This window comes from Pygocentrus nattereri, chromosome 11 (assembly GCF_015220715.1).
Source record: "Pygocentrus nattereri isolate fPygNat1 chromosome 11, fPygNat1.pri, whole genome shotgun sequence".
NCBI lineage: Eukaryota > Metazoa > Chordata > Actinopteri > Characiformes > Serrasalmidae > Pygocentrus > Pygocentrus nattereri.
The window spans coordinates 27,115,196-27,132,360 of NC_051221.1; the positions used below are offsets into that span (position 1 = coordinate 27,115,196).

At 37.1% G+C, this 17,165-nt stretch overlaps 2 protein-coding genes across 9 annotated transcripts; both read left to right on the forward strand.

The window, feature by feature from the left end:
* Positions 1–476: 476 nt before the first annotated feature.
* Positions 477–5,890, forward strand: si:dkey-42p14.3 (EF-hand calcium-binding domain-containing protein 10). The gene is made up of 4 exons (XM_017713620.2): positions 477–594; positions 3,086–3,250; positions 4,777–4,867; positions 5,637–5,890. The coding sequence occupies exons 1-4, from the start codon at positions 492–494 to the stop codon at positions 5,677–5,679; spliced, it is 402 nt and encodes a 133-aa protein (XP_017569109.2). The 5' UTR covers positions 477–491; the 3' UTR covers positions 5,680–5,890.
* Positions 5,891–8,765: 2,875 nt separating this feature from the next.
* LOC119264271 lies at positions 8,766–11,688 on the forward strand. Of its 8 annotated transcripts, XM_037542497.1 has the most exons (8): positions 8,766–8,865; positions 9,151–9,228; positions 9,419–9,483; positions 9,654–9,741; positions 9,828–9,948; positions 10,576–10,672; positions 10,955–10,992; positions 11,298–11,688. In XM_037542497.1, the coding sequence occupies exons 4-8, from the start codon at positions 9,703–9,705 to the stop codon at positions 11,636–11,638; spliced, it is 636 nt and encodes a 211-aa protein (XP_037398394.1). In that variant the 5' UTR covers positions 8,766–8,865; positions 9,151–9,228; positions 9,419–9,483; positions 9,654–9,702; the 3' UTR covers positions 11,639–11,688. The 8 variants fall into 8 exon arrangements, 7 of the variants coding, with proteins under 7 accessions (XP_037398394.1, XP_037398392.1, XP_037398393.1 ...); XM_037542495.1 differs by lacking the exon at positions 9,654–9,741; XM_037542496.1 differs by having other exon boundaries at positions 9,151–9,741.
* Positions 11,689–17,165: the final 5,477 nt, after the last annotated feature.

The following is a 17,165-nucleotide window of genomic DNA, read 5'->3' on the forward strand; positions in this document are numbered from 1 at the left end:
CTTTTACACTCACACACACACACACACACACACACACACACACACACACACACACACACACACACGCGGGGGTGGGGGGGGTGCTGGAGCCTATCCCAGCGGCCAAGGCAAGAAAGACAAGATACCCCTTTTATTATTATTATTATTATTATTATTATTATTATTATTATTATTAGTAGTAGTAGTAGTAGTAGTAGTAGTATTCATAGTAATAACATTAGAAGAAGTAGTTCTACACAGAACTGTCCACAGCGAAATGCCACTGGAACTGCTTTACAGGGATTGAGGCTTAATTCAGGTATTCGTTATGCGTGTCAGTACAGATAGACATAGAGCTGTTCAATTAATCATTCATTCAATTCAGTAATGACATTCATTAAAACATACCAAATCGTCAGAAAATATAGGGAATATTACAAGTAAAAAGCATGACTACGTCACCAGGCGATTCGTAACATAGCAACCAACAATAACAACATCCGGGCTACAAGATGTCAACACCGCGGGAAGAGGAGACTGCAGAGTACCTCAGAAATCACAAAATTGTAGAATTAATGAATAATTTAACTAGTATGCTCTTCTTTTACAGACCAGGTAAGACGTTCTTTTTGTCTGAGTGAAGTTAATTTACAGAGCAGTTCAGTAGCGTTTTGCTAACATCACATGAGCTTCACCTTAGAGTGACTCCACATTTCTTTCACAGAGAAAAGAGTTACGCGGTACATTGCCTAGTCACTGAACTCAGACTGACTGTTTGTAAAGGTTTAACTGTATAGCGCAGACGTTATCACAAAGCAACTGTACAGAAGATCCGGGTCCGAGCCCCGATCAGCGACCCGATGGCAACAGTCGGAGGAAAAAAAAAACCTTGAGAGGAACCAAGACTCAGAAGGGGAACACATCCTCCTCTGGTCGACACCGATAGCAAAATAATAACTCAGCAAGAGCAAAATGAGCAAAAGATCAAATTTAACAGTTAATGCAAAATTGATGAGAGATGAAAAAAGAAAAGGAAAAAAGAAACCAGCCCGTTATTGTGCTGAAGTGTTTAGATCAGTGGTCTTTAATTAAAATTCAGTAAGGCCCAGTCAGAGAAAATATGCTCAAGCAAAGGTCCGGAACATCATAATATCAAACTTATATCATAGTTCGGTGCTATATACTGTATACAGTAGTGGCACATATATATATATATATATATATATATATATATATATATACAGTCACCGCCCACTTTATTAGGTACAGTTGCTTGTTAACACAAATACCTAATCAGCCAATCACATGGCCGCAACTCAATGCATTTAGCCATGTAGAGGTGGTCAAGACAACTCACTGAAGTGCAGACCGAGCATCAGAATGGGGAAGAAAGGTGATTTAAGTGACTTTGAACGTGGCGTGGTTGTTGGTGCCAGACGGGCTGGTCTGAGTATTCCAGAAACTGCTGGTCTACTGGGATTTTCACGCACAACCATCTCTAGGGTTTACAGAGAATTGTCAGAAAAAGAGAAAATAAGTGAGCCGCAGTTGTGTGGACAAAAATGCCTTGTTAATGTGAGAGGTCAGAGGAGAATGGGCAGACTGGTTCGAGATGAACCAGTCGAGAAAGGCAACAGTAACTCAGATAACCACTTGTTACAACCAAGGGATGCAGAACACCATCTTTGAATGCACATGTCGAAGAAGATGGGCTACAGCAGCAGAAGACCACACCGGGTGCCGCTCCTGTCAGCTAAGAACAGAAAACTGAGACTACAATTTGCACGGGCTCACAGAAATTGGACAATAGAAGACTGGAAAAATGTGCCTGGTCTGACGAGTCTCGATTTCAGCTGCGACATTCAGATGGTAGCATCAGAATTTGGCATAAACAACATGAAAGCATGGATCCATCCTGCATTGTATCAACGGTTCAGGCTGGCGGTGGTGTAATGGTGTGGGGGATATTTTCTTGGCACACTTTGGGCCCCTTAGTACCAATTGAGCATCATTTAAATGTTCTGAAGGCAAAAGGGGGCCTAAACTTTTACTAGCAAGGTGTGCCTAATAAAGTGGCCGGTGAGTCTGTGTGTGTGTGTGTGTGTGTGTGTGTGTGTGTGTGTGTGTATATATATAATATATATATGTCACTGCTGTCGGAAGAAAATATGTGTGTGTGTGTGTGTGTGTGTGTGTGCATAATATATATCAGCAACTGAATGTCAAACTAAATAAAGTACAATTCAGTAATATTTCAACAAAATGTATTGTCAGTTTTCTCTTTTTAGGTCACACCATATAAATTAACTTTCCTCTGGCTCACTTACCAATGTATACTCTTAGTGGCCTATTAGGGTAACAGTGAGAAACACACACACACACACACACACACACACACACACACACACACACTTTCTAAGCCGCTTAACCTTCTGGGTCACGGCAAGGTGCTGGAGCCCTTCCCAGTGGTCACTGGCCGGAAGACAGGATACACACCTGTCCATTGCAGGGCAGACAGACAAGCACACACACATTCACACCTAGGGGCAATTTAGCATGTCCAATTGGTCAATTGGCCGCATATTTTTGGACTGCTGGAGGAAGCTGGAGCACCCAGAGGAAACCCACGCAGACACAGAGAGAACTTGCAAACTCCACACAGAAAGGACCCCTGGTCACCCAGCCGGGAATAAATGAGAAACAGATCTATGAAATTCATTCAAATCAGTGACTAAAGTGAAAATGAGTTGCATCCATGAACATCAGTGATTCCTATCAGCGACAATGGCTGACCATGTTCTTCTTTTATTGTTACAAGCTTTACATTGTAACAATTGCAGAACCCATTTTGTTGCTCCATAGCGCTTTTTACACAAAGTTTCTATACAGAACCATAAACAACATATTATCCATCAACCTGAAGAGCCATTTTACCATGCAAAAAATGCTTTAGGCATATAAGTGTTCATGGATTTAAATAGGACCATTGTCTTTATTAAAGAAGAACTGTATTTTTAAGAGAGTAGGAATTACTTGGATTATATTGATGTGTGTATGATACATTATCTCCTTTGTTATGATTGGCAACAACCTTTTTCTCTTTAAGAACGACCAAAGGAATTTCTGATATCCCAGCTTGAACAAATGAAAGCTTCCAGGGATCGTGCCGTTGACAGTCCTTGTCTCTTTGATAATTCCAACTTGGATGCAGTTGTTGGGATTCTGGATCCAGCAAATCAAGGGCACATCACTTATGCTCAGTACAAAGAGGGTAAGGAAATCACATTATATTTTATTTTGTAATTATATGAATATAACTTGACCGCTGGGATAGGCTCCAGCACCCCCCAGCAACCCTGATGGAGAAGCGGCTTCGAAAATGGATGGATGGATGGATAGATGAATATAACTTGTATAATGTGTGTGAAGCCTTACTAACAGTAGTGGACAAAGTACACAAACCATGTACTTGAGTTAAAGTAGAGATACCTGAGGTAAAATATTACTCCAGTAAAAGTAGAAGTCCCCCCTTTAGACCTCAACTTGAGTAAAAATACAAAAGTATTTGCCTTCAAATGTACTTAAGTGTTAAAAGTACTAAAAGAGTAATTATGGCTCTGATGTCCTGTTATCATTTTTATAACAAGACTCGCTTCATGAACTCATTTCAGGTGAAAGTCCTCCAGCGTCTCTCTTGGTAAACCAGTCTTTTAATAGAATGTCACTAATTAGTGACGCTGACGTCTATTAAAATGATCATAAGCACAAAACACTGAAGGTAAACAGTTTCCATCAGGGAGAACCGAGTGGCTCCGAAATCACTTTTTACACACAAGAAAAGTTTCAGTTTAAGATTTGTTTACAACTTAGTTCCAAGTTTAAGTTAAATAAAAACTAGCTTTAAACTCAGGATCACAAATGAGCTTTATTTTTAAAAGATTAATAATGACTCTTGTCGTATTACTTTTTTAAAACAAGACTCTTGCTTCATTAACTGCTTTTAGGTGAAAATACTCCAGTGTCACTCTTGGTAAACTAATCTTTTTAAAAAAATGGCACTAATTATTTAGTCACTGATGAAATTATCATAAGCACAAAACACTGAAGGAAAACTGTTTCTATTTCTATTAGGGAGAATCAAGATGCTGTAAAAAGTTTCAGTTTAAGATTTATTTGCAACTTAGTTACAGGTTTAAATTTGTAGTGGGTTAGTATGTCCAACAGGTCAAAACAAGCTCAAAACGAAGTGCGCTCTATACCCTGATTGGTGTTCTTGCTTCACCCTTTTTGTGTGAAGCACACATAAACCACACATAAACCAAAAGAAACAACAGATTTTGCATAATGTAGTGGAGTCAAAGTAAGATATTTGAATTTGAAATGTAGTGGAGTGAAAGTAAAAAGTCGAATTACATTTACTTTGTTACTGTGCACCACTGCTTACTAAACATCACAAATGGATGGTTTTCTGGACATAGTTTCAGCCTCGTCCATGAGCGTCCAATCTTTTCCACAAAGGGCAAAGGTGAGGCTGCAAGTTTTCCAAAAATGTGTTATGTGTGCTCTTTCTTTGTTGAAATGAAAACTTGAAGCCACAACACCCCAAGATTTTCTATTCAGTCTTTTTTGTGTATGACAATAAAGGACACGTGTTACATTCAACACAGTATGTAACATTTTTGGTGAAATGTTTTGCTGCAATTTTTTTGAAATATTAGTTCATATTGCTTTAGCCTAATACAGGATGTACTGATTTTGCATTACATTAAGATAAGTTAAACATATGTATACTCCTAGCACTGAAGACACTTGGTATCAAGAATTTCAACGAGTTCCCTGAAGGTCTTGAAAGTGACAGGATTTCACATGAAACATTCAAAAGAGAAGCGTAAGTGTGGAGCTACCCATTTCTACTTTGCAACTGTATAAGGATTTATCTTAAATGTCTGATCTGTAATTTGTGTGGATGATTAAGATGGCTTAAAGTCCCTTAATAAGGGACTTCATTATGTCAACTTGTTTCATGCAACATTCAAATAATCTTGTGTGAGCTTTGTAATGTGCAACAAATGCATTTAGAAATGTCCAACATGAAAACATGTTTTCTAAGATGTATTGAATGAAACCACCGTTATAGTGGCAGCCAAGAGAATCATTTGTATTAGCTTTCAGTAATTTAGAAACATGTGAGAAGAAAAAAGACTTTATGATTTTATGCCCCTTGTTATTTAAAATGATGAAGATCTGAATTCAGAAATTCTGGTTACTCTTAATCACATTGTGCAGAATTGGCCTTTTACACCTATATAAAACATGTTTCATGTTTCCGAAGGAATTTCAGGTTACAGTTTAAAAAATCTTCTAAAGTATTTTGAAAACATTAAACAAATGATTGTTTCATGCAATTTGTCTGCCAATAGGACTTACTGGTAAACACTCTATTTAAAGCAGCTCTGTAGCAGCGTCCAGTAAGAAAAACGCCTGAAAGTTATGACATTTCACACTTCTGAATTAAACTGTCTTCAAGTGTTTGGTAAAACACTGTATTGTCATGAATGTTGATAAAAGTTTTAACTGAAGTTAAATCAGTTTCTATAGTGTGAGCCTATATCTTATGGAAACGTGATTTTGAGCTAATTTTATTCTTCTCCGTTTAGGAAGGAGGGCCTCGTCCGAAGTGCAGCAACATTCCAGACATAATTATTTGTCCCTTACTTATGCCGATATGATATACTTGGTCCTGTGTATCAGAAATAAGATTGATAACATAATTGTTTTGTAGTAAATGTTTTATCTTCTATGTGTGAGTGTTTGTGTGAATGTTCTTTGGCTTGAAGATGAGGAAGATTAGCTGAGCTGCTTTGAGAGGAGAAGCACTGAGTAGTGTTGAATACACGCCATCATTATTTAATGTGATGCTGTGAGGCTGATTACAGGGTATTCATGTAATGGGAGAACATTCAAATCACATTCTACAGGTGAGAGAAAAATCAGCTAACTGAGCAATGCGTAGTCTTAATAAACATTACAAATTGATGTTTTTCTGGAGGTACTTATAAGGCCTAGTCTATGGCTGTCTGCTTTTATCTGCAAAGGTCTGGTGTTGCTACAGTTTTACATTGCAAACAAGACTTAGTCAAACAATTGATCAAGTATACCCCTGCTTGTGTTAAATGAAAACTTGCAGCCATGGCGGCTCTTTGCGGATAAGACTGGACACCCTTGCTTTAGTCGGATCAAATATTTGTTGCTGTTCCTCTCAATACAATGTGGTAAAGAGAAATTGCCTAACTGAGTCAAGAGCTATTACGCTTTATTACCTTTGTTGTGGATAGTAGGCTGCTATGATAGATCATTAATGACTAACTATATTATGCTGAAGGTTTTACTGGTAAACCTTCTGCAGTGTGCTTTCCAAAATGAGGTACTAAAATGTCAGTGATAATGAGACAGAAACTTGTGTACTGATGCTGCATTTATGTACCAGATTTTGTAATGGAAAACACGATTGCTTGTATTCAGTGCAGAATTCATGGTTATCTTTGTAAAACTGAGATGGTTCAGAAGGTAAAGAGTAACTGCTATATACTAGTGATAGGTATTCTGGCTTTTATCCTTGGTTCAGCGCAGCTCTCTATCTGTTTTTTCTCCAAAATCAGCCAGGCTAGTGATATTATCTGTCATCTGATTTTCAACAAAACCTTAGTTTACTTATCAAAGTAACATAAATCACATTTAGTTTGTTGTTCTAAAAAGATCAAGTCAGATTACTAGTCTCATTGGATAAATCTAACACAAAACTAACTGAAACTAACAAAACAAGCAGCAGGTTTGGGGATAATGAGTGGGGCAGAGGAGGAATCTCCAAAGGCAATCCATCTATCCATCATGGCATAGCCTATGTCAAATAAATCTTGCAGTTGGTGTAATGACTTACACTGTTCAGCAGCTCCAGGCTTTAGGCTGAATGGCTAGTCTACTGGTGAGGCTTGAACAATTCCATTTCCACATAACTGGATCATAATCAGTATACTCTGCCCTTGGGGCCCCAACAAAACTTTCAAAAAAGTAGCTAAAATTTTCAATCCCATCATAGATATAAGACTATAAACTACCCCAATAACATATGTGTGAAGCTTAATCACTTTTTATTTTGTGATGACAAGCCAGCATTTTATGACGCAACCATACATTGTGTCCATCCTCCCATGTAGTGATGTAATGGACAAGGACATGACAGGCTGGACCAGAATACGACAGGGTGGACAAGAACATTTCATTAAATTAAATAAAACATTAGAAAAATGGCAATAGTTCCTTTTTTAAAGTGTGTCCATAATAAATACCTAAGCATACATTTGACAGAGGAAAGTGACTTTGGGTGGGTGGGTGGACATGTCTGTGTTTTAGTTGTACTTACTATATAAGTGCATTTGTTGCAGTGCGATGAGTGACAGAGTTAAAAGTAATGTTTTAAAACCTTGAAAAAGCAGTGGCTCTTTTAGCATCAATAGTTGAGCAATGAAAACTACTGATTTATTAAAAACAACAACAACATGAAAACAAAGAAAAGGCATGTGTATGTCTACCCTATTGTCCATGCATCCATTTACAATACAACGCACATGTTAGCATCTAAAGAACATATGGTTGAGTCACAGCTACAGACATGTTGAAATGTTCAAGATGACATGTTTTATTTCGAAGATATGTTTTGATCTTCTAAAATTATTTTAATTAACTCAATATTTCACCACAACAGGGAGGACATCTTAAGCTTGACCTCCACTATATATGTAGACAATGTGAGAAATAAAACTTAAGTAGATATGCAACAGGTGTCTTCAGTCCATTGAAGATAAAAGAGTATGAAGGTGATGTCAAAGGTCTCTTTTTTAAAAGAGAAGTTATCCCAAGATGACAGGGTGGGCAGCGATTCTCGGACATTAAGTGTAAAAAAACTTTTTGAAAAACTTTATGAAAATAAATAAATAAAGAGTTATTTAACCAGAGAAATGAACCAGCTGGATGTTTAACTTACAAATTGTAAATATGTAAACAATAAATAAATGAATTGCAGTAAGTTAATTAACTGATCTATAAAAAAATGGACAAAAATGAATGAACGTACATATCAATGAATGAAAGCCATTTATCATAATACAAAGACAATTTCATTCCAATGAAGCCCAGATAAACTAAACTGAAATTTACTTTTCATTGAGGTAATAAAGTCTGTGTTCACTGTCTCTGCTCAGTTTAACTGAATGGAAATGTGCGGCATACCAGAATTTTTGAGTGCAAGCAGATTTTGACCTTGGATTGGACTCCACATCAGAGAAAATGGTACAAAACGTTTTAAATGTATTTAAAAGTGAAAGTTAAAGTTCCAATTTCTTCATAATAATATGTTCTATCAGAGAGAAACCTCAAAAATGAGTTCACAATGTTCACAATGAAATTTAAAAGACAGTGCTGGGTACACCAAAGTCACACTATACTGAGTGACTTAACTGTCGCAGTTGTTTTCAGCAGTGGTGGAGGCCCAGTTCACTGCTCATTCCATTACCTGCTCCCACACCTGGTTTAGTTCATCAGACAACCAGCAATCTCGTCAGGATGGCCAGTGATACCTACTTACAACTACAGCGGCTGTGATGCTACGATGTTTTTTAGCCACAGCGAGCTGCTCGTCATTACTGTCACTGCCCACTCCCGCGCAGTAGGGGGCGTTATTACACAGGGAGGATTTGTGCAAGTACCAAAAATCTCAAAGAAACAGAATAAGAAGCGTCAGTGTTTTCATAGCGTGTGGATGAAGCTCTGCGTTCGTGTTTACACACCAAAACTCTCTGTCAGTCAGAGTCTTGCGAAGCAGCGAGGCAGGTAATGGAAACAAACACATGGGGCAGCGTAACCATCAACAGTGGGAGTTAAGCAATGCATGTGTGACGGTGCTCGGCCAACTTAACATAACTAGCTAGATGTCTCGCAAGCTGTAGTTTTGTAGCTGATTGAAATCCTTCTGTTTATTATTAAAAGCAGCACATTTGATATGAGTTGTTTGGTTTGCCCGCACTGTGGTTAGCTGAGAGTCAGAAGTTAGAAGGACCATCTCTGTTAAGTGGTTATGATAATCATGATCTCCTTACTGTGCTGTGCTTAAAACAGATTCAGTTTTTCCAAGGAGCCTCGTTATCTGATGAGCTGACAGAACTGGAAATCACTCAGAGCTCAGAATTATAACTGGTATGTCACTGTATCTGTGCATTTCGCTTTGTCTCAGGTCGGTTTTGTTTGCTGTTTTGTCAGCAGTAAGTGCTTTTGTTATATAGTGGATGAGTTCTGGCTTTTAGGTTATATCAGGAACAGCATCTGTGTCCCCTCTCTCTGAATCTATTCACCTAAATCTATTAACTTTTGGCTGCCATGACCTTAGAAGAGAGTAACATGGAACAGTCCAAGTCTTCTAAGAAGAAGAGGCGTAATTCTGGACACAGTCAGGTAAAGAGAGTGATCTGGGAAGCATGAGCAATACACCTCAGTTCCATTTGATTCTGCTTGCTTAATGAGAATACTTTTAAAGTAAAATACTTGTATTTTAGTTTGTTCGTTCCTGTATCTGAAGCGTGAACAAATGATTTACTAGCTCACATAAAAAATTATTTCTTCAGAATATTAAACAAATGTGTAAGATGAAGAAAACTGACTACAGATGAGAAGATGCTGGCTGACACATACTGTCAGACAGTGATGATGAAGGTTAGAATATTAATGTTATATCAACTGATAAATAAATATTGGAAAGAAAGCATTAAATTGCCCACTTACTTTTTGTGTGGCTTTAGCTTAAAATAGAGGAAAACACTGTTGAAGTTCTGACCAACAGCAAAAGCAGTCAAACTGAGACTGGAAACAACTTAAACCAGCCAACTCTGATGGGTCCAAAGCCTGCTAACACAACCCTAGGTAGGCCTCTCTTGCCTGATCTCATCATTTTATAGGTGCTATACCTGTCAATTACAATGTGGTAAACTGGAAAGTTTCAGCTCACTGTTAAACAGGACAGTTCATTATCCTGTTTTTAAGAGGAGCCTTGATGAGAGACTGACATTCTCAACATGGCTTTAAAAGACTTACTTTGCAAGGTCATGTTCCTGGTCATATAAAACATGATTCACCCTATCATATTATTAGATAAATAAAAAAAAACTAAATATTCATTTCTGTAATCTTTCACTGAAGTATAGGGAATTTTCCTCACTTCAGAAACGTCTTCTGATTTTTGATTACATCACTGCTCACCCCCCCCTTATCACCAAGCTAAAAAAAGCTCAACTGGCTCAGAAACCCTTCAAGACCATTTGAAATGCACCACAGTATGGAAGGAAAATGCACTATGATTTCCAGTTGACATTGATTTTGAGAAAAAAAAAAGTGTTGAACTGTGCACCTTTTGTGCTATAGTTTTTGGAAAAATAACTAATTATAATTAGTTTAAAAATAATTATTTCCTACTTGCATGTTAGGAATAGTATGCAAAAGTAATTCCAATAAAGTGTTTCTTGTACTATTAAATATTTTTCTCATTTTCAGTGCATTTTACTGAACTTGGAGATCCACCCCTGCTTTGGCAGCCACAGCATTCCACTATGACTGGAATTCAGCAAATCATTGATTGTTTTTCGCTCAGGTATTTTAGTACTTCTTCATTATACCAACACTCTCCTATCTCTGTTATTGTAGTGTTATTTTAGTTCCTGATTTATGAAGCGCCCTTATTTTCCTTATTATCAATGTTAAACATCTATTTTAAATCTTAAGGCTTGTGATGCAAGAAATTATTGAATGCATTCTGGTTACACCCAGGTACAGTTCAGGCTAAACTTACTGTACTGACGGAGGTGGATACCATTTTTGAGTGCCAACTTTGCAGAAGTCTCTTCTGTTGTCTTCCTAATCTCATTGAGCACAGGAAGTTCTACTGCTTGTCCAAGCAACCTGAACCAGATGGTCAGCATTTCTCCATTCCATAGTACTTGAGTTGCCCGTATTTCAACATCTTTTTCTTGGATGAGTACACTCTTGATTTTATGTCTGGTCTCTGAAAGGACATTGAAGACATGCTTATTGAGTGTTTTGTGATGAAAATGTATAATGACAATAACAGGTTCTTGCAGCATGATACAAAAAGATTGTCATTCAGTGAATAATACAGTTACACTTACAATTTGTTATCCATTGTTTTCTCTTAATTTTCCCTCAGTTTTTTTATTTATGGTACCAACATTAATTTTAATGAAATTAACTTTGTAAAGACCCCTCACAGGTTATGAAAGATCTTCTAGAGGCTGTTTTCCCACAAGCACATCAGGAGGAGATGTCACCTGTGAGAGAAATCCCCAATCCTGTGTACCAGGACCATCCTAATTCTCACCAGCAAAACTCTGTAGTCCAGAAACTGTGTTGCCGTGAACCTGTTGTGGTCCTCAGAAGGTTCCAGCAGCCACCTGCTGCACGTGATAAAGTAGGTCCAGTTTACCAAGAAGGAGGCAGTGAGCAGATTGAGAGGAAGGATGCTGGATGCTGTTCACTGTATTTTATTACAAACTTTTTTTCAGCAGGTTTAGTGTTGTGTAGACTCTGTGTTGAGTTGTAGGTATTTTTCTACTTGTTGTATTTGTTTTAGGTCTCAATGCATAGATAATTTCAGGTAGCAATTTAGAGCAAAGCTCTTTAAAATTATGTCGACCTTTATTAACATGAGATTCTGAAGTAATGACAAGCACTTTTGTAAGTCGCTCTGGATAAGAGCGTCTGCTAAATGCCATAAATGTAAATGTAAATGTAATGCTGGAGAAGAGGGCTCTCTATCAGATGTACAAGATACAGTGACATCAACAGACCTTGAACAAGCACAAAGCGATTTAGAAAGGGTCACTGTATCTTCATTGCATTTCAAAAAGCATCGTTCATCCTCCCATAAGGCACTCAATGTTAAACTGGGAAGGAGAGACAGAGCCAAAGATAACACACGTTCCCACTCTGAAAAACATCTTTTGCTGTAGGGTGTGCAAGAAGATGTTCGTTTCCCAATTTATGATGTCAAGGCACATGAGCATTGACCATAAAATCAGGACATTACAAAAAGACTCTGCGAATAAAGCCAATAGAACATCTGCACCTGGATGTATGGGTGGAAATCGTGAGGCCTGTGAGGAACCCCTGTCATTTGTTGGTAAAAGATGTCCTGTATGCCAGTAGTCCTTGGAAAAGGAGGGAAATATTCATTGCCATTGTAATGAGGTGCACCACGGTTTAAAGCAAGACTGCACAACACCTACACCACACCTGTCAACTCCAACTACACCTGTTCCTCAACCCAGTTCAAAGCCTGTTAAAGAGAGTTCTGCTTCCCAAGAGGCAGCACAATTTAGAAAGGTAGGTTTCATGCCCTGGATGAAGGACCTTTTTTACTGTGGCCTGTGCAAGAGGGGGTTCAGCTCCCAGGTGCTGCTGATGAAACACATGAGCATGGCTCATAAGTTCTTTGTATTAGAAAACAGCTATGCAACCAGCCGTACTCCCCTTCCAAGGAAAGTGAAAACAAATCTTGAGCCTGCAGATAAGGCTTTTGATAATGTTAGGGTCTACTGTTGGCTGTGTGGAAAGAGCTTCTCTTCAAGGCGTCATGTGCGCAAACACTGTCGTAGATACCACAAACAAAAACTGCAGGAGATCGACATGCTTATGAACGAAGGCACAGGGCCCCAGAGTCTTGCCCCTGAACTGCACTCTTTGGAAAATGGTTTTGCTACCAGCCACACACCCCCAACACCTTTACTTCTTGCAAGACAACCAGAGTAGTCTTCCCTCTGCTTCACTGAGCCTGCAGCTGCCTAGGAGAGAAAAAAAAACAAGGTAGCTAGTGAGGTCCTAAAATAGCACTGAATGTGCCTGTCAATAGATCAACATGTAACAAAATAGTCCAGTAGAAACATGGAGAACAATTAAAAAAACAAAAAAACACAATCATGAATCAGTTTGGTGGGCAGTTATGTATTTTTTTACTTGGCTCAAGCACATTTCTGTTAGTTAGCCACATATCTTATTGCAATAGTATAACAACATAATCTTTACAATGGACAGCGTGATTCACCAAATGAAAGGGACAACAAGCTAAAAGGTAAAATTAGAAACCTTTTCGCCTGCTTTTTTCTTCAAACTTTTTGCATCTGATTATGTTGAGTATAGTTGCAGTCACCATTTCTTTGCAATCGGCTTTGGTGAATGTTGTAGTAATTCTGTTTCTCAACTCTATCCTTTTCCTGTGTGTTGGCTGCATGCATGTTAGAGGATTTTTAAAATGTATATTTTCATACTTTCCTTAACATACTATAGTAACATACTTTTAACATCTCTTGTAGCCAACAGACATTTTTTTTTCAAATGTGAAAAAACAATATTGCCTTCACAAATTTGGGATGCCATCATCCAGACTTGGATGATGCTTTATCTTAAAATGATTAGTATTTCAAACCGATATTTGATATATTTATTGTATTTTTGAAAAGCAGAATGTTTAGCTGTTAGACTACTCCACTTAAATGCCTGGGTTTTGTTCATTCTCAGGGAATTTGTAAACCAAATGGGTGTACGTTTCTCTGTCATTATTATTATTGTATTTTTATTGGTTTTTCAATAACACACAAATACAGAACAAAAGACATACATCAACAAACACTCTTAAGCCCCTTAGCCCACCCTATCGCTATTCTAGCTTGTATGCTTTATAATGTACGTTTCTCTGTAATGGTGATCCAGGTAGATCTGGTACGTTTCTACATTTTGTTTATTTGTCTGCATCAGTATTGGCATTAGCAGATATGTACATGAAAAGCATCAGATACCTGCATGGGCCAACAATTCCCATTTTGGTGCATCCATAATTTGAACTGGTATATGAGCTGTCCTGAGCTTTACCCCTTTACCCATCGTAAACACCTGATTACGACACAAACCTTCAACTGAATGATGTTTCCATTGAGATCCATTGAAAACTGTTATACCACTAAAGTTAACTTACAACACTGATGTACATATCAGCCTGTTAGCCTGTACTGTTCTGTAACATACAGAGATGTGATTGATATGTGACAGGGAAAAAAACAAGAAGGTCTTAGAAGGTTTGGGGCTGATTTGTTGAGAATATCATCTGTGCAAAGTAGTTTTTTACAAAACTGTGCATTCATCTTTGTAATGAGTTTATGCATTGCAACCCTACTATAATATCCATCTCTATGTAGTTGTGGACATCAGTACATCTTACTTACTGAAGTCATTCCCATAGATTCACATTCACATGCAGATGTTACTTTAACTACTGTTGCCAATAATGAACCCTCTTTCAAAGTTTCATAGATCTTTTCCTCTTTGTTGTCAGTCCTCTGTACTTGCACAATCCATGAGGAGTACTGTAGTTTATATATATATGTATATATGTGTGTGTGTATGTGTATGTGTGTGTGTATATATATATATATATATATATATATATATATATATATATATATATATATATATATATATATATATATATATATAATGCTTAAATGCTCCTTTAACAACATTCGTACATAAATAGTATCACTACTACTAAAAACTGGTAGGTTCTCAATATGTTATATTAAACAGTCCAGTGATCCTTACTTATTTAGATTAATGCATTTATCTAATGGATTTTTAGATTCTCTTGTATTCTAATATTTTGAGAGTTGTTTTTGTAAGTGGTTGTTTAATGTTTTATATTTAATACATACAAAAAACACACCTTTTTTTTTTATCTGAAGTTCTTAATTTTTGTCTTATACAGTCTTAAGAGTATTGTATGGGAAATGTTTTCTAAGTGTTCTGAGTGCCCAGTGCTCTACATTTTTAAATGTTCTAGCACTTGACTTTATGAATTGAGTCTCTCATAGCAACGTTTTGAATCCACCATGTTTTTATCTTCTGTAACCATAGGCTCTGTCTTTTTACAGAGGTATGCATTATGCAAATAATATCAACACACAGTAGATTCAACTGTAGAAGTGTAGAACTCACCCTATCCCTTGTGTGCTGGGGATCTGTTGGTGTACAGTCTTTTCCAAATATGAGTATACTCTTATGGATACTATAAAATGTGTGTGTAGTGTCAGACAACCACCATAATGCCCTGTGTGATGTCATCAAGGTATTCAACCAGAACATCTGAGATCATAGCAGCACAGCCTGAGGCAAGTTATTATGCCTCTGTAGTGTGACATGAGTCTTTATTATTTGCACAAAACATTGCCCAACAACCGTCGGTACACACTAGAGATCTAAGTCTACTATTGTAACTATTGTAAGAATAAAAGGATGACAGAGCACATGTAAATAAAATTGTAGGCTGATGATTCTTTTTTTAAACATGAATTATATGCACGTCTGGTTGCAGGGCTACTGTGACTGAAACATAAACTCCAGACATTTGACTGTTTGAGTTCTATATATTTACTGGCATTGTTAACATACAGGCAGTAACGAAACCAGGGGAAAACTGTCTGATTTATTGTGATACTGAATAAAATGAGACAGATTTACTAGTAATGCATCAGATAAATGAAGAATAAGTTGAAGCTACCTAATCACTTGGTTACTGTTAAACTATAATCATAAACTTATTTTTGCCATATCTCTAAACATAAATATCAGTCTTGAAGTTCCAGTGCAAAACTAAATTAACCAACTTTGGATACCAGACATATCTTGGCTGATCAACTACATGTAGAATAATGGGGAAAGATGTGTACATTTTATTTTTTATTTTAAACCAATTACTTTAAGGAATAAAACAAGGTCATCTTTGTTGGATGTCTTTTGCAAAGTTTGGATATTTACCTCACTGTCTCTACCTATACATGCAAATTTGTACTGTGGCATAACTACTGGCAATTTGGATGAACAACTAAATGATGAGTTAGAATGGGCAGACAGCAATTTTTGTGATCTAAAGATGTTGATGTGCTCTAATGAATGTTATTCTCAAGAGTGCATTACCGTATGTTTATTCATTATAAGTCACTGGAGAAAGTATCACTTGGATGTCAATGCATTACTTAAGTAAGTGATGAGATGATATTGGGGTATCTTGGAATGTATTCTTTGCACTGACCTAAACGGGTAATACCAATGTTGTCCTCTCTCTTCATCCAAACCCAGTGACATTTGAGAGATTTATGCTCTTGTAATAATTTTAAATATACTGGGAAAGATAGGGGACCCCCAAAAGGTACTGTCAATGAATAAAAAAAGCTATGTAATGAAATGTGATTGTTTACTTGATATTACTGTGTTTAAACCACACAGGTTCTATAAAGTAGGCTAGTGGTTGAAGTATATTATTGTTAATTTAGCTACCCATGAGTCATGGCCATAAGGAGTGATATGAGGAGTCCATTAAATATCATTTACCAATAAAGACATTAGGGGCCTTGTCACAGGAGTCCACCTCTCCCAGTACAACTGCACTGCTTGCGATGTTAATAGTTTTGTTTTGTTTTAACTATGGTTAAGCTAGCTGCATTTTCTCGAAATATGGCTAAACTAGCCGCATGTAAAATGCGTGTGTACAGCTGTTACACACAGTGTTAAGAGTAATAGCATAGTAAAGCCAAGAAAAAGTATTTTGTACAGTTTATTTATAAGACAAAATTACTATAGAATTTTAAAGTAACTGGCAGTCTAGCACATTTTACTTGAATTGGTTTTTACTAATTGTACAGCAGTTATTTTCTACATTGGTTAGCTTTTCACTATTATATGTTTATCAAATGTGGATGTGTTTTCATCAGCTGGTTTAAGTAAAATACATGTAAATCAAAGAAGATAAAATGTATTTATAGATCTTATGAAAACAAAAGTTCTACTGAATGGTGCTGTGACACCTTTAGAGTGCAGCAGTGAGTACTGTTTGTTTATTTGAGTTAGAGCAGGTCCTATCTTATCCGCAAATATATGGGTGCAGGTTTTTGTTCTAAACAAGAGCACACCTGATTCCACTGGTTTAATCAGTCGGTCTCAGTCTCTAAACAACTTGTGATAGGATTTGTTGCAATCAAAACCTGCAGCCACACCTTTTGCAGATAACAGTGGACACCCCTGAG

Bases quoted from the DNA above. Each gene is read 5' to 3' on its own strand.
- si:dkey-42p14.3 (XM_017713620.2), top strand. From the start codon at position 492: ATGTCAACACCGCGGGAAGAGGAGACTGCAGAGTACCTCAGAAATCAC. The intron at 3,251-4,776 runs GTAAGGAAATCA...GTATACTCCTAG, and splicing joins TTATGCTCAGTACAAAGAGG to CACTGAAGACACTTGGTATC. The intron at 4,868-5,636 runs GTAAGTGTGGAG...TTCTCCGTTTAG, and splicing joins GAAACATTCAAAAGAGAAGC to GAAGGAGGGCCTCGTCCGAA.
- LOC119264271 (XM_037542494.1), top strand. From the start codon at position 9,409: ATGACCTTAGAAGAGAGTAACATGGAACAGTCCAAGTCTTCTAAGAAG. The intron at 9,949-10,575 runs GTAGGCCTCTCT...TCTCATTTTCAG, and splicing joins GCCTGCTAACACAACCCTAG to TGCATTTTACTGAACTTGGA. The intron at 10,673-10,954 runs GTATTTTAGTAC...CATTGAGCACAG, and splicing joins ATTGATTGTTTTTCGCTCAG to GAAGTTCTACTGCTTGTCCA.